Raw genomic sequence first — 21,915 nt, forward strand, 5'->3', positions numbered from 1 at the left:
CGGGTATAGGAGCCATTCCAGGGGAGGCGCAAGCAAGAAAAACAGCTGCGCTCAGAACCAGTAATAACTGACAGGGACCTTGGGCCCACAGGACTTGAGGAAAGAACCAGCAGCCTCAGTGGTCAAGTGCACACGACCTGCGCCACTTCAGGAGCAGCCCTCTTTTTGTTCAGTTGCTCAGTTATGTCTGACTCTTTGCGACTCCACGTTCCCCAGCATGACAGGCTTCCCTGTCCTTCACCGTCTCCTGGAGCTTGTTCAAACTCCCGTCCGTTGATTCAGTGATGCCATCCAACCATCTCGTCCTCTGTCCTGTCTTGCCTGCTGGACAGCACACAAGTCCAGAGCAGCTCTGGACGCACACATGTCCTAGGGGACGCTCTCTCCACCGAGCATGGCAACCTACAGGTCTCAACAGGGCCCAGGAGATGCTTGCCTGGGGCTGCCTGCAGAAACTAGGCAGCAGGACACAGGCAGAGGCAGTGGTGCTCCCTGGGCCCTGAGCTGTGTGAGGGCCAGACCCCAGCCAAGAGGAATATTGATTTTATACCATCATTGGGAATCACTTACCACTTCCACATCCTGGGCGCTGGCAGAGATGCAGAGTGGTGGGCATGATGTGGTGGGGCAGGGCAGAGCATCTCTGGACACAAAGAAGCCTCCCCTTTACTCCAAGGGCCTGGTGAACAGAGCCGCCCGGCCCCAGGTCACGATGAGGAGCAGGACCAAGCCACCTCTGGGCTGCCAAAGCCAAGCTCTGCCACCGCTGCTAGGCTGTCATCAAGCTCAGCAGGAATAAAGCCTGCCAGCAGGCTGCAAACCTATAACATTTGTGTGCAACCTGGAGTTCTTTTCTTTTATTTTGGCTGTGCTGCATCTTCATTGCCACGCTCAAGCTTAAGTTGCCCCGTAACAGGTGGGATCTTAGTTCCTGGACCGCAGATGGAGGCTGTGTCCCCTGCATTGGAAGGCAGATTCTCAACCACTGGACCGCCAGGGAAGACCCCAACCTTGATTTTTAATAGGTGGAAACCCTGGGCAGGTGAGAAAAAGCTATAAGATTCTTCTATTTACATAGTTCTCTTTGGTTCTTTTTTTAAAAATTCTTTTTATTTGGCTGCACCAGGTCTTTGTTGTGGCATGTGGGATCTAGTACCATGACCAGGGATTGAACCCAGGCCCCCTGCATTGGAAGGGTGAGTCTTAGCCACTGGACCACCAGGGAAGTCCCGGTTCTTTTTTTTTTTTCCCTAAATTAAATCTCAAGTGTATGAAAAGAGTCAAGACAACAAGTCCAAAGCCTTGTCACATGAATGTCCTTCAGCCAGCAGAGCAGAGGGCAAAGGATTTCATCTGGGGCTTCTTGGTGTAATCAAAATACACGTTTGTTCTTGAATTGGAGGATCTATCTCTTGACACACAAGAAGAGGGGAAGTTTGCTTTGGAAGTGGAAGGTAGGGGAACAGCTGACTATTGGGTGGAAGCCTTTGGCTTTTTCAAGGCAGCTGAAACCAAACAGAAATGCTGCCCTGGATCTGGGGTCCTAATGTACCAGTCAGCCCAGCATGCCATGGAAAGGCAAAAGGGAGTGGTGAGGACTGTGGCGAAGCAAAGATGGGCCACCTCTGCAGCTTCACCAGTGGGCAGTGCAGGTCGGTTTTCTAGTTTTCATGATCTATTGATAGACTGGGACATGCAATTTCCTTGGTTTCAGGTGTTGGCAACTAATTCCAAATGTTTCAAACACTGAGGCTAAGCAAACCCATCGTCTCACCTGATACGGCCTGCGGACCTCCTGTTGGCAACGTTCCCCGTAAAAACAGACCAGGTTCTACAGAAACGGACACTGTTCCCCCCTCCCCCCAGGGTGCTCAGAACCACTTGACACAGCCAGACCTGCAGCGGGGTTTTGCAATCTTTTAAAACCTTTGCCCACTTCTGACCGACAAATTGCAAATACACCCCCCACACCCCCACGTGTCCCTCCGTGCCCCAAGTTAAGCATTGTCCCACCTGCCGGGTGTTACCAAAGCCAAGGTTTGTTGAGCTTTGTCTCTGAGGCCTGTCTTATAAAAACAAGTGTTTATGTGTATTTGTTTCCCAAATATGAAATGATCCTTTAAAAACAGGCATGTGTCTAAGATGGCTTTCCCGACGGCCTCCCATCAGAGGTGCACTCCAACCCCTCCCTCCTGGGAGTCAGGGCCACGATGCCAAGGAGACAGAGGGGCATCCTCGCCAGTAGGCCTGAGCCCACCACAGCTCTCACCACGGCTCCCTGGCCTCATTTCCTGAGGTGTGGAGCAAAGTGCCCAGCCTGGGAGGCTGAGACAACGGAAGCTTGTTTGCTCAGCTCGGGAGGCCCAACATCAAGGTGTGGGCCGGGCCAGTGTCCCAGGCTCTCTCCCAGCTTCTGGTGCTGGCTTGCAGCTCTTGGCATTCCTTGTCTTGTAGACACATCCGCCCAGTCTCTGCGTCCACCTTCACATAGCATTCTCCCTGTGAGCCTGTGTCCACATGGCCCCTTCTCAAAAGGACCCAGTCATGGTGGATTAGGGGCCGCCCAGTTCTGATATGAACTCATTACAACCAATCACATCAGCAATCACCCTATTTTCAGATCAGGTCATATTCACAGGTCCCAGGGGTTAGGACTTCCATCTGGGAAATGGGAGGTGGGATAGGGTGAGACAGCTCACTCTGTGGCATCCCCTCCTGGTTCCCTGTAACCCTCTCTGCGGGAATGAAAAAGTGAGAAATCCCCAGCTGTCAGATACACCCAGTGATTTGAGGGATACAGACAGTGGCTCAAGGGGCATTGTTCAGATGGTGCCACAGCAGGCAGAGGTCTCCAGGTGCCTGGGGGAGGCCGCAGGCACAGGCAGACTGAGCCGGGCTCTGAGCCCGGTGAGATTGGGCCCGAGGATGGGGACCCGGGTCCTTGGAGCTGCAGTCACCTTTGTGTATGTGTTGGAGGAGGGGTGATTGGCCAGAGTCAGACAGGAAGGAAAGGGTTAGCTCCGCCCCACTTCGAGCCCCGCCCCCCCGCCGGCAACCGCAGCGGGGTCGGAGGTCATCATATGCTGTCCTCATCCAGCATCCGGGTGAGGCCATCGCAGATCCGGCGCAGGTGGGAGCGGTAGGGCTCCACGGGGCTGTAGAGCGCCGCCAGGAAGTCGCAGTCTGCCAGGTGGCCGAACACGTGGTTGATGCGGCCGTGGGACTTGGCGGTTAGGTGCGCGCCGGCCGCCTGGTGCAGCAGGTCCCGGCACTCAAGCAGGGCGGCGGCCAGCACGCGCCTGTCGAAGGTGAAGTCCACCTGGTGGAAGCTGACAGCGGTCATGGCCAGGCGGCGCGCCTGCTGCCGCAAGCGCTGCAGCCGCACCAGCTCCTCGGCGCCCAGCTGCCCGGCGCGCAGCAGAACGCCCAGCTTCACTGCCACCTTGACCAGGTTCTTGACCAGCTTCTGGGCCTCCTTGCGGCTGCGGGTGAACTCCTTGGTGGCGCGGTACAGCTCGTCCAGCACCTCGCTGCTGGTGTCGTCGATGAAGGCGGACGCCACTGCCCGGGAGGCCATCTTGCTCAGGAGCTTCTTCTGGGCCTGGAGGGCCAGGCTCTTGGTGCTGAAGGTGTCCATCTGTCCTGTGTGGGGAGACACACAGACCCGCCATCAGCCCACGGTGCCCAGCTGTGGGGGCCTTGCACGGGTGGGCGGCTAATGCTGGCGACCTCTGTCTTCCTCATGGGAGAAATGGGCACGCGCGCCACCAGCCTATCCCCAGGGGAGCCCATGTGCCCACTCCACAGACGTACTGGGTCGCAGAGCTGACCTCTAGACCCTTCCAACACCCCCCCCCCCCCGCCCCCCTCCACCAAACACCAAGTGCCGCCATCGGAGATTCTGCAAGAGCCCTTAGCAGGGACTCCCGAGCAGATCAAGAAGGCCCAGGAAGGCCCTGGACAAGAGGACAGGTAACGAGATGGGGAAGGAATCACAGGCTCCAAGGCCTAGGGAAGGGAAATTCAGAGTTGTTGGAGGACCGGATGCAGAAACTTATGAACAAATAGCAAAACCTATTTTTAGGAAAAGCTTGTAAAAACAAACAACATTCATACTGAAGAGATGATGGGACCTAAGGGAATTTGTTTCTTAAAGGAATTAATGTGTAGTGGTGAAATCTGGACAGGGCCTTCTGTTATGGTTTATTACAGAATATAGATCCCTGTGTTATACCCTAGGACCTGTGGTTTAGCCATTTCTGTAAACAATACTTTGCACCTCCCAAACTCCCAACTAATCCCAGACTTGCAACTGCAAGTCTGTTGTCTATGTCTTTATTTTTGGTTGTTGTGGGTCTTTGTTGCTACGTGGGCTTTCTCTAGTTGTAGAAGGTGGGGGCTACTCTCTAGTTTTGGATCGTGGACTTCTCATTGTGGTGACTTCTCTCGTTTCTGAGCTTGGGCTCTAGGCGCATAGGCTTCAGTAGTTGTGACAGACAGGCTTAGTTGCTCCGTGGCATGTGGGATCTTCCAAGATCAGGTATTGAACCTGCGTCTCCTGCATTAGCAGGCAGATTCTTAAACTGCGCCACCAGGGAAGTCCTGTTCTCTATGTCTGTGGGTCTGTTTCTGTTTCATTCAGTTCAGTTCAGTCGCTCACTTATGTCCGATCTTTGCAACCCCATGGACTGCAGCACTGCCAGGCTTCCCTGTCCGTCACCAACTCCCAGAGCTTGCTCAGACTCTTGTCCATCGAGTTAATGATGCCATCCAACCATCTCATCCTCTGTCATCCCCTTCTCCTGCCTTCAGTCTTTCCCAGCATCAGGGTCTTTTCCAGTGAGTCAGTTCTTGCAACAGGTGGCCAAAGTACTGGAGCTTCAGCTTCAGCATTAGTCCTTCCAATGAATATTCAGGACCGATTTCCTTTAGGATGGACTGGTTGGATCTCCGTGCAGTCCAAGGGACTCTCAAGAATCTTCTCCAACACCACAGTTCAAAAGGCGCTCAGCTTTCTTTATAGTCCAACTCTCACATCCATACATGACCACTGGAAAAACCATAGCTTTGACTAGACAAACCTTTGTTGGCAAAGTAATGTCTCTGCTTTTTAATATGCTGTCTAGGTTGGTCATAGGTTTTCTTCCAAGGAGCAAGCATCTTTTAAATTTCATGGCTGCAGTCGCTATCTGCAGTGATTTTGGAGCCCCCAAAATAAAGTCTGTCACTGTTTCCATGTTCCCCATCTGTTTGCCATGAAGTGATGGGACTAGATGCTATGATCTTAGTTTTCTGAATGTTGAGTTTTAAGCCAGCTTTTTCACTCTCCTCTTTCACTTTCATCAAGAGGCTCTTGAATTCTTTACTTTCTGCCATGAGGGTGGTGTTATCTGCATATCTGAGGTTATTGATATTTCTCCTGGTGATCTTGACTCCAACTTGTGCTTCGTCCAGCCCAGCATTTCACATGATATGCTCTGCATATAAGTTAAATAAGCAGGGTGACAATATACAGCCTTAACGTATTCCTTTCCTGATTTGGAACCAGTCTGTTGTTCCATGTCCAGTTCTACTTGATGCTTTTTGACCTGCATACAGATTTCTCAGGAGGCAGGTAAAGTGGTCTGGTATTCCCATCTCCTGAAGAATTTTCCACAGTTTGTTGTGATCCACACAGTCAAAGGCTTTGGCATAGTCAATAAAGCAGTAGTAGATGTTTTTCTGGAACTCTCTTGCTTTTTCGATGATCCAGTGGATGTTGGCAATTTGATCTCTGGTTCCTCTGCTTTTTCTAAATCCAGCTTGAAGTTCACAGTTCACATACTGTTGAAGCCTGACTTGGAGAATTTTGAGCATTTCTTTACCAGAGTGTGAGATGAGTGCAATTGTATGGTAGTTTGAGCATTCTTTGGCATTGCCTTTCTTTGGGATTGGAATGAAAACTGACCTTTTCCAGTCCTGTGACCACTGCTGAGTTTTCCAAATTTGCTGGCGTATTGAGTGCAGCGCTTTCATAGCATCATCTTTTAGGATGTGAAATAGCTCAACTGGAATTCCATCACCTCCACTAGCTTTGTTTGTAATGATGCTTCCTAAGTCCCACTTGACTTCGCATTCCAGGATGTCTGGCTCTAGATGAGTGATCACACCATCGTGGTTTTCTGGGTCATAAAGATCTTTTTTGTATAGCTCTCCTGTGTATTCTTGCTACCTCTTCTTAATATCTTCTGCTTCTGTTAGGTCCATACTAGATCTGTCCTTTTTTGTGCCCATCTTTGCATGAAATGTTCCCTTGGTATCTCTAAATGTTCCTTTGGTATTTCTGTTTCGTAGATAAGTTCATTTGTGCCATACTTTAGGTTCCACATATAAGTGATATCATATATGGTATTTGTCTTTCTCTGACTTAGTCCTCTTAGTATGAGAATCTCTGGGTCCGTCCATGTTGCTGCATATGGCATTATTTCATTCTTTTTATGGCTGAGTGGCAGTCCATTATATATATACACCACATCTTTATCCACTCATCTGTTGATGGACATTTAGGTTGCTCCCATGTCCTGGCTATTGTAAATAGTGCTGATATTAACATAGGAGTGCATGTATCTTTTTGAGTTATAGTTTTGTCCAGGTATATGCCCAGGAGTGAGATTGCTAGATCATTTGGCAGTACTATTTTTAGATTTTTGAGGACCCTGCATACTGTTCTCCATAGTGACTGCACCAATTTCCATTTCCACTAATAGTATGGAAGGGTTCCCTTTTCTCCACACCCTGTCCAGCATTTGTTATTTATAGACTTTTTAACGATGGCCATTCTAAGAGGATGACAGAGGATGAGTTGGTTGGATGGCACCACCAACTCAATGGACATGAGTTTAAGGTCTGGGAGTTGGTGATGGACAGGGAAGCCTGGCGTGCTGCAGTCTATGGGGGTCACCAAGAGTTGGACACGACTGAGCAACTGAACTGAACTGATTCTAAGAGGTGTGGGGTGATACCTCACTGTAGTTTTGATTTGCATTTCTCTTCTATTAGCAATGTTGAACATCTTTTCTTCTGCCTATTGGTCATATGTATGTCTTTGAAGAAATGTCTATTTAGGTCTGTCCATTTTCTGATTGGGATGTTTGTTTTTTCTGTTACTGAGTTGTATGAACTGATTATATATTTTGGATATTAATGAGTAGGGCTTTCTGAATCCCACTACGTGTGGGCCCTGGCTCCAGCCTCGCAAACCCACTGTAGCCTTGCTCTGAGCTGAGAAGGGCTCAGGCTGCGTGAGCACCGGGGGTCCTGGCCTCATTCCACAGCTCCATGACACAGGGTCCCAGCCCCCGCCTCAGGCTGTTCAGGGTGGAGGAGGAGCGCAGTTAGCAACCCCCATCTCCCCAGCCCCGTGAGTTTATAGCAGACACCCCTGAGGCTTTAGTCAAGCCCTAGATGACTCAGGGGGGCAGCAGCTGGGTGGGGGTTCCCCAGGGCCATTTGTGGGGTTTTGGGAAGCACAGTGTTCTGATGACTCCTCTGATATAGAAACACTGACATGCATCAGCTTCCGCCCAGGAAAGGACTGGGCAGGTGGCCGAGGTGAGTGGCAGGCTGGTGCTCTTGGAACAGCAACCACGCCTCCGACTGCAGAAACCTGGACCTCTGCCTGTCCCTTATGTCCTTCCTGCCATGGCCGTCTTCCAGATTTCCCAGGCTCTGAAGCCTCCCCCTCAGCACCAGAATTCTTCCTAAACTGCACATCTGGGCATAGTCCTTTCCTTCTAAGAACCAGCTGGAAGCTCCTCATGGCTCTTGAAACCAAGCCCCACACTCCATTTGTGTCCATGCCTCTTCCCTGGTGAACTCCTATACATCCCTCAATACCTTAGCCCCCAAACCCCTGCCTCTTCCTTGGCAGACTCATATATATGCCCCAAAGCCCTGGCCTCCAAGCCCCTGCCTCTTCCCCTGGCAGCTTCATCCCTCAACTCAGCCTGAACACCACCTCTGGGAAGCCATCCCTGAACAGCCAAACTGACAGTGAGGCACCTCCTATGAGTCACCCAGCACCCCAGGCATCCCCCACCCCTGCCCCACACTCTGGCTTTGCTGCCTCAGTGGTCTGCGTCACCACAGGCCCCAGGGGAGATAATGGCCTGATTCCCTATCCACTCTGTTTCTGGAGACTCCAGAAGCATCTGCCCAATGAATGAGGGAGCCTGAGGCCCACCCCCAGCCCTCCCCCACTGCTGCCCCAGGCTCTGGTCAGAATCTACCGCCACCCCAGCTGCGGGCCAGCCAGACCAGGAATGCCATGTGGGTGCCCACTCAGCCATGGGAGCCCCCACAAAGCCCCTCTTTGTGTGAACTCAGATGCTGGGAGAAGTCCCAACCCTCAGCCGCCCTCTTGCTGCCCACAGAGGTCAGGACAGGCCTGGTGATGAATGATCCCGGCCTCCCTGCCCCCTACACCAGTCCCAGACCCTGTCCACAGGCTGGGGCCAGAGCGGGGTGCGGGTGACTCAGCACCACATGGCAGGCCCTGAGCAGTGGCTGGTGCCTATTTCATCACTTCTGCCTGATATTGTCCTGAGCTGGCTGCCCATTTGCAGAATGGCTCAGACCAGGCTCAGAGAGGCTTAGCCATTTCCCCAAGGCCACACAGCAACACAGGGACCGCCTGCCCCACCCTCTCTGCACCCCAGCTACGTCTGCCTTCCCTAGCTGATGCCCGGGAGTCGCCCTCAGTCTTGGGGCGCTGGGAGATATCCCCCGTGAGAAAACCAGCCCTGATATCTGGGGCTTGCTTCTGGCTCTGACCACATGGTCAAGCAACATAACTGCCCTATGCCTCAGTTTTCCCATCTGTAAAATGGAGGATGGTGACTGTCAGGATAGAGAACTGACTCCATCTCAGGACAGAAACGTGTGGCCAACCTGAGGGCCCCCCAGGCTGTGAGACTTCCCTGTGCAAGAGGCTGGACCACTGTCCCGACTTCTGACCTTCAGGCTCTGCGTCCTTTAGCTCTCTGAACAGACCTATTTCTCCGCTATGTTCTCAGCAAGGATGCCTTCTCACCAATTTCTCTAGAACATTCTATTCTTTATTTTTCTTTTTGGTCACACTAGGTGGCATATGGGATCTTAGCTTCCCAACTTGGGATCAAATCCACACCCCCTGCATTGGAAGCACAGAGTCTTAACCACTGGACCGCCAGGGAAGTCCCTAGGGCATTCTATTCTGTTCCCTCTATGTGGACCCCTCCTGGTCTCATCACCTGTAAACTCCTGCTCCTCATTCAAGTCTCAGAGTGACTGTCACCTCCTCCCGGAAGACTTCCGGATGTCCCAGGCTGTGCTGGTTCCCCGGCGTCCGTCCTCCATTGCAGTCCTGAGCACTTGGTTTCAGTGTCCTTCACACCAGGCCTGACGGCGTGGGCAGCAGCTGTATGTTTCTTGCTCTGGTGGCCAGCCTGGGGCCTGGTACTCAACAGGCACCCATTAAGTGTTTGCTGAATGAATAAGGGGGGGGGGATGTCTGCAGACATTGAAACCCGGAGGGAACTCCCAACACCCTGGGTCCCCCAGTTTACAGATGGACAAACTGAGTCTCAGAGAGAGGAGAAAGCCTTTCCCTGGATCCCAAGAACCCTGGCGCTCAGGTCTTTCTGCCCTATTCCGTTACTGTGTGGCCCCAGGCAGGGCTCTGCCCCTCCCTGGGCCTTGACCTTCCCGTCTGCAAGTCCTGAGCTTGTGCGTGTTGGTTCAGAGGGGAGGCTGGTCCTACTGACTGGCTTTAGGAAGAGCCTGGGCCCACAGCAGCAGCGCTGCCCGACCGCCACCCTGCCAAGCATAGGAGGAAGAGGGGTGGGGGTGGAGGGGGCAACTCCACACTCAGCCCCTCGGGCCAGTCCCCGGATCTGTGACACCTGGACCAGCCCAGCTGCACGGTGGCCCACCCCTCTTCTCCTCTGTCCATTGTTCTATCAGAAACGCGCCCCCCTCCAAACAGCCAGGCAGGGAGATGACTGCTTCCCCGGGGGAGCACTCTGGGGACCAAAATAGACCCCAGCCTTCCTTCCTGCCAGCTGTGCTCATCCAGGACCAAGGGCAGGCCAGCGGGAGGGGCCTGGCGGGGGCAGGGCCTTCCCAGGGACTGCCCAGCGGACCCAATGCCAGATCACCCCACTATCGTCACGAGCCAGAAATGCCCGATGAAGCTTCCAGGGCTCGGCTGGGATGCTCATTCAGGTTCTCAATGAGTGTTTATAGAGCACCAGCTGTGTCTCAGGGCTGGGAATATGTGTGTGCTAAGTCACTTCAGTTGTGTCTGACTCTTTGTGACCCCATGGACTGTAACCTGCCAGGCTCCTCTTTCCAGGGGATTTTGCAGGCAAGAATACTAGAGTGGGTTGCCATTTCCTCCTTTAGGGGATCTTCCTGACCCAGGGATTGAACCTGATTCTCCTGCTCATCAGGCAGTTTCTATACCTGGACCAAAAGAGATTGGGTCCCCGCCACCCCAGGGATCCTGGCCTGCTAGACCCCATGCCACCTCCTTGTTCCAAAATAATTTGGGTGCCCTCACTTCCCTGAAACAGAGTCCACAGGCAGCACTGTCTATCTCCACCTGCCGGTATAAAAATAAAATTAATAGGTGGTGAGAACAATGAGCAGGATTGTACAGGCAAACTCTGGAATATTTCTTTAAAAAAAAAAAATTTTTTTTTTGCCATGCCACACAGGATGCGGGACCCTAGTTCCCCAAACAGGGAGAGAACCTGTGCCCCCAGCGTTTGCAGTTTGGCATCTTAGCCACTGGGCCACCAGGGGAGTCCATGGAGTGTTTCCAGTTCTGTGCCTTGATCTGGGTCTACACAAATGTAAAAAGTCATCGAGCTGGGTGGCTGCAAAGCAATGCGAATACACTAAAACCCAGCAAATTGTCAACTTTCAAGGGGTGAATTTTATGGTGTATGAATTAGATCTCAGTTAAAAAAATCTAACATTTCTCCAAAGAAGGTATATAAATGGCCGATAAGCAGGTGAAAAGATGCTCAACATCACTGGCTAGGAGGAAAATGGAAGTCGAGCTCATAATAATATAATACCTTACCCCACAAGAATGGCTACTGCCAGAAATACAGACAAGAAGCAGGGCTGGCGAGGTTGGGAGAAACAAGCCCTCATCCAAGGCTGGTAGAAACAGAAGATGGTGCAGCTACCGTGGGGAACAGTTTTCTGGCAGGTCCTCAAACAAACACAGTTACCACATGACCCAGCAATTCCGCTCCTAAGCATCAACCCCCACAAGAAATGAAAATATATGTCCGCATAAAAACGTAAACACACATGGGCATAGATAGAAGCACATTTGTACTAGCCAAAACATGGAAATGACACAAACACCCACCCACATATAGACGGACAAACAAATGTGGTCCCTCCACACACGGGAGCATCACTCAGCCCTGAAAAGCGGTGAAGCCCTGACACTCGCTACCACATGGACTGACCCTGAGGACATGATGCTCAGTGAGAGACGCAGACACAGAAGGACGCACAGGGTGTGATTCCACTGACGGGAAACGTCCAGAACAGGAAGATCCACAGACACAGAGAGTGGGTTCCTGTTGTCAGGGGCTGGGGAGCACAGAATGGAGACTGACTGCTAATGGAGACAGGATGTCTTTTGGCAATTGAAGAATATTTTGGGATGTGAACACTTTAGTGAATTTTACAATATGTGAATTATACATCATCAAGCTGACACTCATTGCACCTATATCCAGTGGACATATTTTATACCTTTGTGCCCCTTACTGTATATTTGTTGTTTAGTCACTAAGTCGTGTCTGACTCTTTGTGACACCTGGACTATAGGCCACCAGGTGTCTCTGTCCAGGGGATTTCCCAAGCAAGAATACTGGAGTGGATTGCCATTTCCTTCTCCAGGGGATCTTCCCAACCCAGGAATCAAACCGGCATCTCCTGCATTGACAGGCGGATTCTTTACCGCTGAGCCACCAGGGAAGCATATATATATATATATATATATATATATATATATATATATATATATATATATATATATATATATAATGCCTCACTTTAAACATGTTAAATAGGATTTTCCTGATGTCTCAGTGGTAAAGAATCTGCTTGCCAATACAGGAGAGATAGGTTCGATCCCTGATCTGGGAGCAACTCAGCCCATGTGCCACAATTATGAGCCTGTGTTCTAGAGCCTGAGAACTGTGACTGCTGAGCCCACGAGCCACAACTACTGAAGCCTGTGTGCCCTAGAGCCCGTGCTCTGCAACAAGAGAAGCCACCGTAATGAGAAGCCTGCATACCTCAACTAGAGAGGAGCCCCTGCTTGCCCCAACTAGAGAAAGCCCACACAGCAACAAAGGCACAGCACAACCAAAAATAATAAATAATTTTTTAAAAATGTTAAATACATTGGGACTTCCCTGGAGGTCCAGTGGTTAACACTCTGTGCTTCTAATCCTGGAGATGTGGGTTCAATCTCTAGCTGGGGAGCTAAGACCCCACATGTCTCATGGCCAAAAAAGAACCCCAAAACATAAAACCAATATTGTAACAAAATTCCAACAAAGACTTTAAGGGCTTCCCCTGGTGGCTCAGTGATAACAAATCTGCCTGCCAATGCAGGAGACATGGGTTTGATCCCTGGTGTGGGAAGACCCCACATGCTGCGAAGCAACTAAGCCCATGAGCCATGACCATCGAGCCTGTGCTCTGGAGCCCGGGCACTGCAATTACTGAAGCCCGAGCGCCGCAGGGCCCATCCTCCGCAACAGGGGAAGTCACTGCAATAAGCCCGAGCACTAGAGCAACTAGAGAAAAGCCCACACAGCAACGAAGACACAGCACAGCCAAAAATAAATAAAATTATAAAATAAATGAAAATGGTCCACATAAGAGAACAGAAATCTTCAAAAAAGAAAACCTCAGGCCCACTGCACTCAATGACGGAGTGAATCTGTCAGAGGTTTGCCCCTTGATGGAGCATTGCAGTGAACATGTAGATACAAACTTCTATCACAGAAAGAACTCCAAAGGTACCATCTGTTTGTAGGACATATCGCAGGTTAACCTTAAAAATGCATTCCAGTATACATCAGGTGCAGACAAATACTGTTTGACTCCATTATACCTAGAATAGTCAAATTCATAGAAAGTACATTGGTAGATGCCAGGGGCCATGGAGTAGGGAGGTGGGGAGCAGAATGGGGATTTAGTGTTTAATGGGGACTGAGTTTCAGTTTAGGAAAAGTGAAAGATTCGGGCGACCAATGATGGTGACGGTTGCGTAACAACGTGAATGTACTTAGTAGCACTGAAATGTACAAGTTAAACGTGGTTAAAATAGTATGATTTATATTATGTGACTTGTACCATAATACAAAAACATAACAGACAAACAAACAGACCAAAACTCCATCTTCTCCTGATTTGCCCAGGAGTTGCATTTCAGGTATGTTCATTGAAAATTAAAACTCCCGGTCATTGGTTTACATTTCTGGCAGGACATTAGGAAGTTGTGGGCTGAGGGGCTGCCCTGAGCATAGCTGGATGCCTAGAGTCCCTAGCCCCTGCCCTTGAAATGCAAGCACATCCTGTTATTATCACAAGTGGGGGAAAAAGTCCTCTGAATTTCCAAAACAGCCGCCTAAGAGGGGTCACCCCTGCTGGAAGGAGGAGACAGCAGGAACCAATGAATGTGGAATAAACAGGATAATTTCAGAGACAGTTAAGGCCTGGGTGGGGGTCAGTGACAGCCAGGGACAGCAGGTGACCTAGGCCAGCGGTCAGGAGGTCTTCCTGGAGGAGGAGCCCCTGTAGCTGGGACTGGAAGGGCGGGGCCTGAGGCAAGATGAGCCAGGCAGAGGGGACAGCAGGTACAAAGGCCCTGGGGCACGGCAGTGCAGAGAGGAGACCGGAGAATGGTCCCCAGCCTCCCAGGAGCCCACTGTACAAGTCTCCCACAGCTCTGAGTCTCCCCACCAAGACCCCAGACCAGCCCCAGCCCCCGAGGGCAGCTTTCCCATCTGTGAAATGTGTGTCCAGTTGCTGAATCTCTGACTCTGTCAACTCCTATACTCCATGTTCTTCCCAGAACCCTGGCCTCCATCCCCACCTCAGACTTTTGCCGTCTGCCAACCCCACTTTGTCTCTTCGGCTCTGACCTTTGTCCCTGTCCCCATTTTGGACACTCCAGCTCCTAAACTGACCAGACATTGACCTGGAGCCTCGGGTTGCTCTAGACATGACAGCATCCTTTCCTTGCCCAGGCAGAGGCGGGGAGGCAGGACTCTATGTGAGCCCTCCCAGAGGGGAAGGGCACTCGGCCCAGCAGATCTGTTCCTCCCAATCCTTTCAGTCCCCAAACTCTGGGGAGGGCCAACCCCCACCCCTGCCCCATCAGTGACCTTCCCCACTTCATCTCCTCTCTCACTGTCCCTGCAACATGCTAGGCATGGTCCAGCCTCGGGGTCTCCACCAGGTGGGGGTGGCCTCTCCACCCACACATTCCCAGTGCTGGACGCTAGGCGTAGGAGTGATGGGGATTCCACCCCGACTCCCAGGGGCCCCACTCTCCCCAGGTGCACTGGGAATGCTACATCTCATCCCATTCACCACCTGCTGAAAAGTTCTTAGCCACCAGCTCTCCGGGGGGCAGGAAGTAGGCATGTAGGTACATACGTATGTTTTCCATAAACTTTACTGACATAAAGGATGTGTGCCGTGCAACTTAAGAAAATAGCAAACCTCGTTGTAAATTTCACGCAGCCAATCGATGCTTGATAAATGTTCTCAGTGAGTTTTGCCTAACTGGTGGTGGTGGTGGTGGTTAGTCGCTAAGTCGTGTCTGTTTTGTGACTCCATGGACTACAGACCATCAGGCTCCTCTGTCCATGGGATTACCCAGGCAAGAATACTGGAGTGGGTTGCCGTTTCCTCCTCCAGGGTATCTTCTTGACCCAGGGATTGAACCCATGTCTCCTGCATTGGCAGACGGGTTCTTTACCACTGAGCCACGAGGGAAGCCCAGTTGTAAAACTGGTTCCAATAGCCAATCTATGGTTGCTATGGATAAATGAAAGCAGTTCTGACATGGATGTCGCTGGATCTTCTCTTTCATAGAAGAGAAAACTTGGACTTCACTTACTCATTGGCCAAGTGAGTGACTTTTTTTGCAGAATCCAACAGTGGTTTTCCAATAGTGAGGGAATATCCCCTCAAGGTTTTTTTGTGCTATTCAAAAGATAGAGACACACCACCCTTTAACATTTAATTTTCATTATTGACATTACTTGGAATTATACTGGGAGTGGCAAACTCTGGCTGGCTGCCTGTTTTTGTAAAGTTTTGTTGGCACTCAGCCATGCCCACTTGTGTACATATCAAAGCACAGCCTTGAATAGAGGCAACAGAGGCCGTGTGGCTTGCAAAGCCAAAAATATTTACTATCTGGCCCTTTATAGAAAAAGGCTGGCCAGCCTCTGGATTAGAGGATGACTGAACAATATATCAAACCCTGATTTGTAGCATCTGCCAATATCCATGGTGTAAATTCTCTTGCCATGGCCAGTTTCAAGCTTCCAGCTTGACCACGGAGTTGGAACAAACTGCTCACCATTTCCACCAAACAGAAATAACCTCGAGAGCATAGAGGTCATTGTGCAATGCAGTAAAATAATTAGAAAGGATATATTTTTTCTTTTTTTGGCTGCACTGCCTGGCATGTGGGATCTTAGTTTCCAGACCAGAGATGGAACCTGTGCCCCCTTCATTGGAAGGTCAGAGTCTTAAGCACTGGACCACCAAGGAAGTCCTGAAAGTTAGGATTTTTGACCATTTATGACCTTTGCTTTTTTATAAGTTATTTTGAAGTATTTAAGTCACATACCATCAAATCCATGCTTTTAAAGTGTACAATTCAGTGGGTTTTATATATTCACTGACCTGGGTAACCATCACCACTATTTAATTCCAAAACATTCTCATCCCTCCAGAAAGAAACCCCATCCCTTGAACTTCCCTGGTTGTCCAGTGGTTAAGATTCCAAGAATGGGACCCAGGTTCAATTCCTGCTCAGGGAACTGGATCCCGCATGCATGGCATATAAGAATCTTTAAGCCACAACAAAGTTCAGAGATCCCAGTGCAACCCAGTAAATAAAATATCTATATATTTTATTTATTATTCTTATCTGGGGGGAAGGAATGGTGGGTCTGCATTGCTGCACCTCGGCTTTCTCTAGTTGCGGCAAGCGGGGGCTACTCTTTGTTGCAGGGCGTGGGCTTCTCACTGCAGTGGCTCCTCTTGGTGGGGCTCATAGGCTCTAGATGCTCAGGCTTCAGTAGTTGCCACTCACAGGCTCTGGAGAGCTGGCTCAGTGCTGTGGTGCACGGGTTTAGTTGCCCTGAGGCATATGGATCGTCCTGGACCTGAGATCAAACCAGTGTCCTCTGCATTAAGAGGCAGATTCTTAACCACTGGACCACCAGGGAAGTCCCATTTAAAAAAAAAATAATAAACCCCATCCCCATCAGCAGTCACTTCCCATCCCCTCCCCCAGGTCCTGGCAACCACTAATTTACTTTCCATCTCTATGGATTTGCCTGTTTTCTCATATAAATGGAATCACACACTCTGTGTCCTTCTGTGTCTGGCTTCTCTCACTGGGCATCCCGCTTTCAAGGTTTATCAGCATTGTAACGAGTGTCAGCCCTTCACTCCTTTTTATGGATGGACAGTATTCTGTAGCTCTGTGGGTGTTTTTCTTCTTTCTGGCAGTGCCACACACCTTGTGCGATTCATTTATCCACCAGGGATGGAACCTGGGTCCCCTGCAGTGAAAGCTGGGAGCCCTAACCACTGGACCACCAGGGAATTCCCATCCATACCTTTATTTTAAACATAATGTATTTGACTGTAAGTTCACAGCCTGTCATTTTTTTTTTAATTTATTTTTTCTTCCAGTTTTATTGACAGTCTGTCATTTTTAATAACGGGGATATTAACAACTGGGTGGCAAAATTCCCAACAATACAGCACGTGACTGATGATTGGGGTGAGGCCGGCTCCGGCATGCCACTGGTCCACGGAGCAGCCTGCCCTCCACATGAATTCTTCATGTCCCAACAAAGGGCATCAATAATTGATGGGCCCGCTCAGCGGGGCCAGGGCTGCCGCCCCACCTTTCTCCCTCAGCCCTGGCTGCAGGGGCCCAGGGCAGCCTGGTGTGGGGTTGGGTGGCGGGGGACTCCGGGTCTCTGCTCGCCATGGTAAATGCCCCACGGTCTTTGTTCCCATTCCATACTCTTCGCTAACACCAGAGCACCTGCTGCTTCCAGCCAACACCAGGGTACCCGCTGCTTCCAGCCCTTTATCACCCATCACTCAGACCTCACATCTGGCGCCCATTTGGATATGGAGAAAGCGGGGCTGGGGGCTACCTGTTTGTCTGAGGTGGGGGTGGGGGAGGGGATACCAGTGGTTCTCAAACGGGGTTTTCCAGAGCCTTCGGGGGCCACCCCAAAGATGGGCAGGGTCTGCCTGCCTGCCAGACAGCGGCAAGAACTAGGAGACTTTCCATGGTGGTCAGATCTCCACTGAAGAAAGAGCAGGGATTGGGCGAGGGACGGGGGTTGGGGGTAAGGCACGGATGGGCAAAAATGAATGTTGGGAGACCGAAGCCCACCCCACTGCAGAGGACAGGAGAGGCTGGGACTCAGGTTGATTTTTAACAGCAAGTAGCAGAGGTCCGAGGGTCACCTGGCAGGACTGTGAACACAGCCCTTTAGAGTCCTGGCTCCACCCACTTCTCACCTCTCCGCAGCCTCCATCCTGTCTCTGGTCCTCGTCCCCGGTCCGGGTTCCTCTCTGGAGAAGCCGCCAGAGGGCGCCAGCGAACACCTTAGTCCTCCCCTCCTCTGCCCACAGGCCTTCAGGGCTCCCACCTCCCTCAAAGTAAAATCCCAAGTCCTCCCGGGGCCCACGAGGCCATGCACGACCTACTCCGTCCCCTCCCTGCCCTCCCCTCCTTCCTCTCTCCCCCTCACTCACTTTGCTCCTGACACACAGGCCTCCTGGTTGTTCCACCAGCACATGGAGCCTGGTGCTGCCCCAGGGCCTTTGCATGGGTTGTGCCCTCTGCCTGGATTGCCCCTCGTCTCTGCATGGCTATTTATTTCTTGCCATTGAGCTTCAATTCAAATGTCACTTCCTCAGGAGTCCCTCCCAAATTCCCCATCTCAACTAACTTCCCCATCCATCTGCCTCTCCAGTCCTTCATGCAATTACAGCTAAGCCTAATGACTTTCTCTGGATGAATGTGAGCTGAATCCGGGGGGCAGGAAGGGTTGCACCACATGGACTTGGGTCATTGCTGGGTTCTGGGCACCCTGCACCAGGCTTGGCTTACAGTAGGCACCCAGAACCAGGTTGTTGAATGAATAGATGGCCTTTCAGTGCCAGAAAGGAAGTCAGAGATGTCATCCAAGGGCCCCACTATCCAGCCAGGGAAACTGAGGCAAAGAGAAAGACAGATATCCTAAGGTCACATAGAAGCAAAGCACGAACACTTCTGGAAGGGTCTCTTCCAGGTGGACACTCCCCAACCTCCACCGCCCCTTTGGACAGAAGGGAAAAGTGAGACCTGCAGGATAGAGCCTTGGAAGATCCCAAGGACTTGACCAGAGGATGCCAAGACCAGTCCTGAATGCCTCACATGGTGAGATGCTAGAGGAAGTCATCTGATGGAGGGGTATATGTCGCGGATTCTGGGGTGAAAGCACGAATTCTCTGTAAGGCCAAGTCCTGCCTGTCTCTAGGTCATCTCAGTCTGTAACACCTGCACAAGCATGAGTCATTTCTTCAGCACCTGCCTCTGGAGCTATTTCCATGACAATAGCAGGAGTTATGTCCTAGGCACCCTGCTGTGGCCCCATTTGACAGACAGGGACATTGAGGCCTTCTGAACCCATCACTTCAGATCACCAAGCAACCAAAAGGCTCCTCCCCTCCCCAGGTCTCAGGTGAGGAAACTAAGGCTCAGGCAGCCCCTGACCTGCCTAAGGCCACACAGCAGAAGGGGATACCATGGGGCCTCCACGGGGCCTGCCTGACTGGTCTTTTAACTTAGGAACCCCCACCCTCCATCAGAGTGGGGTTTGAGTCCCCACTTTGCCTCCCCCAAGAGATCTGGGCACTCACCCACCACTGGCGTCCCAGGCCACTAGGCCTGCCAAGTGGGAGAAGCTCAGCCCAGGTGTTCCTGTGGCTGGGATGACAGTTCTTTGTTCTGGTTTCCATAGGTACAGCGTCCCTGGGTCGGCTCCTCCTCCGCCCCTCCCAGCCACCCAGCTGCCCAGCCCTGGCCCCGCCGGCCCTTGGCCCAGCCCATCTAGCAACTTGTTATGTTTTAAAGTTGGCTCCTGGGCACCTGGCATTCAGGTAGTGGGAACAGCTCCTGCAAAGTCCCTGAGGCAGGAGAGTGCCTGGTGCGTTGGTGGAGTGTGGCGGCTGTGTGGCTGAAGCAGAGTGAGTGAGGGGGGTGAGAAGGAGGAGGTGGGGATCAGGGGAGAGACACTCAGGGCCCATGTTCCTGCATTTAATCCTGCAAGTTGCCCTCACCCCTGGGGGAGTTGTTATGTCCCTCAGACAGGAAACTGAAGCTGGGAGAACGGAATCAACTTGTTCAAGGTACTGGTGGTGAGCAGCCGAGCAGGAACTCCGGTTTGTCTGATTCCAAAGTCCTAGCTCCCCAACCACTGGGCTGAACTGCCCTCACCCATGCTACCCACCCACCCCCAAACCCAGGACGTTCACTTCCCCCAGCTGGGCTGAGACCTGCTCAGGAAGTAACCTCAGAGGCCTGTTTACAGATGGGGCTGCCCCTCCTCCAGCTGAGCCCCCCCCAGGATAGAGGGGGTTGTGATGCACACAGATCTGGGTCAGGTCAACTACCAATTACCTCAGTGACGAAGTCCCAGTTCACAGCTGACAAAACTGAGCCCAAGGCTTCAGGCTATTGGGGAACTCCCAGGTGGCCAGTCTGGGTAGGCCTGGCTCCGGACGCCCTCAGCTGCCTGGATCAGCCAGAAGTCACACACATCCTCACCTCCACGTCTTTGGCCTGGCTGCCCACACCTGGAATGCCCTCCTGGCTCTGAAATCTGGCCCTGGGGCTTGGCGCCCTGCACTGTGAAACGGGCAGAGTCCATCAGAGTCCTTGTTGGGTGTGCTCTGGTCTCAGAGCACTACCCATGCGGGGGGTGGGGGGAGGCAGATCAGATCCAGTCCGCCTCCCCTGACCCACACAGCAAAAGAGACAGATGGAAAGGGAGAAACAGAGAGGGAGATGGAAACTGAGGCAGGAATACTGATCGACGGGGGGTTGTCAGAGTAGAGGGAGCGACAGAAACAGAGAGACCAAGTGGCCCCCGAGGTATGCTGAGATGCGGGGCGCCCCAGCACCTCTCGCTTACCTGTTCTCTGGGATTCAGTCGTTGGTTCGACCGTCGAGGTTCTGTCCGGCCGCCTCTGAGAGGCCGTTGCTGTGGCTGCGAGACTCGTGGCTGAGGACTGGGACCCGGCGGGGCGGAGCAGGAAGCTCGGTCCCGCCCTCCAATTGCCCCGCCCTTCTTGCGGCCCCGCCCCGCCCCCGCCCGCCCGGAAAGGACGGCAGTGGGGCCGGCAGAGGTGGGGGCGAGCGAGGACGTAGGCTCAGCCAATGGCAGCGCGGGCGGTGTACGAAGAGTCCAATGGAAGCAGATCGCCGCGCGGCGGGGGTGGGGCCTAGGGCGGGGCCAGGCGGCTCGGGGGATTCCTCCGGAATCACGAAAGGGGCCGGATGCCAGGGGAGAGGCCAACCCCGGGGCCAGTCCAAGAAAGGAGAGGAAGGAGTCTTAGAGTCAAAAACAGAGATATAAGGACCATGGAGACAAAGCGAGCCAAAAAGAAAAACAACTCTGTGGCTCTGGGACTGCCCCTTTCTCCCACTGGGACTCCGTTTAAAGTACGGCCCCGGGGAACCCTTTACTACAGAATGACCAGGGAGTCTATTAAAAATGTAGATAAAAAATGAAAAAAAAAAAGTAGATAAAAATTGTAGATTGCTGTACCCTCCAGACGGGCTGAATCTAACCCAATGTTAAAGATACATCTTTCGGGGTTGTAGATAACTTCTCCAGGTTAAGTTTAATGCAGTCGCTACGCGGATGGACCCTGGAGATCCCACCAGGGGACTTCCCAGATCCAGGCACGATGTCCGTGGGAATGAGCCAGCGAGATCTGCAGGAGCCTCCAGGCCGCTGGCGGGTGGGGCGGTGGGGCCAGCTGGGGCCCCCAGAGGATGCAGCTGTGAGTCCTGGGAACAGAATCCAGGAGCAGCTCCCAGAGCCCCTGCCGCTCCATTTCCTCCCTGAATCTCCAACCCCTGGGTCCCAGTTGCAGCTAGGACCAGGGACAGCCAGAGCAGGCTTGCACAACCAGTGCAGCTTGAGTTCTGTCCTCTACATGGGGCACACACAACCCTGGCACGGACTTCAGGAGGCAAAAAGAGATGAAATGTCTCTTTATCCCATCCTTTTTTTGTTGTTGTTGTTTTGTTGTTGACTGAGACCCAGAGACTGGAAGTGACTTGCATGAGGACCTGCAAGCGAAAGTGGCAGGTCCAGGATTTTAACCCAGTAATTTTTGTCCCACCTCTCCAATTCACAGCCAGGTACTAGTTTCTCATCCCGGACGCTCTGTATTGGCGTTCCTATGCACTGACATGGAAATAATAATAGAGTTTGCATCCTACTGTTGTGTGGAAATTGTATAAATCTTAATTCTGTTGAATTGGTTCATAGATTTTCAGGTCTATTATATCCTTCTACAGGG

The 21,915-nt window shown here is 51.9% G+C and overlaps 1 protein-coding gene across 3 annotated transcripts; it reads right to left on the reverse strand.

The window, feature by feature from the left end:
- On the reverse strand, positions 1-20,624 carry TNFAIP8L1 (TNF alpha induced protein 8 like 1). 3 transcript variants are annotated; one of them, XM_065918001.1, is made up of 4 exons: positions 20,517-20,624; positions 20,003-20,230; positions 9,270-9,503; positions 1-3,642 (listed from the first exon to the last, which is right to left on the reverse strand). In XM_065918001.1, the coding sequence occupies exon 4, from the start codon at positions 3,635-3,637 to the stop codon at positions 3,077-3,079; it is 561 nt and encodes a 186-aa protein (XP_065774073.1). In that variant the 5' UTR covers positions 3,638-3,642; positions 9,270-9,503; positions 20,003-20,230; positions 20,517-20,624; the 3' UTR covers positions 1-3,076. The 3 variants fall into 3 exon arrangements, with proteins under 3 accessions (XP_065774073.1, XP_065774072.1, XP_065774071.1); XM_065918000.1 differs by lacking the exon at positions 20,003-20,230 and having other exon boundaries at positions 20,517-20,622; XM_065917999.1 differs by lacking the exons at positions 9,270-9,503; positions 20,003-20,230 and having other exon boundaries at positions 20,517-20,617.
- Between the last annotated feature and the right edge of the window lie 1,291 nt (positions 20,625-21,915).

This window comes from Muntiacus reevesi, chromosome 1 (assembly GCF_963930625.1).
Source record: "Muntiacus reevesi chromosome 1, mMunRee1.1, whole genome shotgun sequence".
Classification (NCBI taxonomy): domain Eukaryota; kingdom Metazoa; phylum Chordata; class Mammalia; order Artiodactyla; family Cervidae; genus Muntiacus; species Muntiacus reevesi.

Excerpts from the sequence above, each read along its gene's own strand:
- TNFAIP8L1 (XM_065918001.1), bottom strand. The coding sequence starts at position 3,637 with ATGGACACCTTCAGCACCAAGAGCCTGGCCCTCCAGGCCCAGAAGAAG.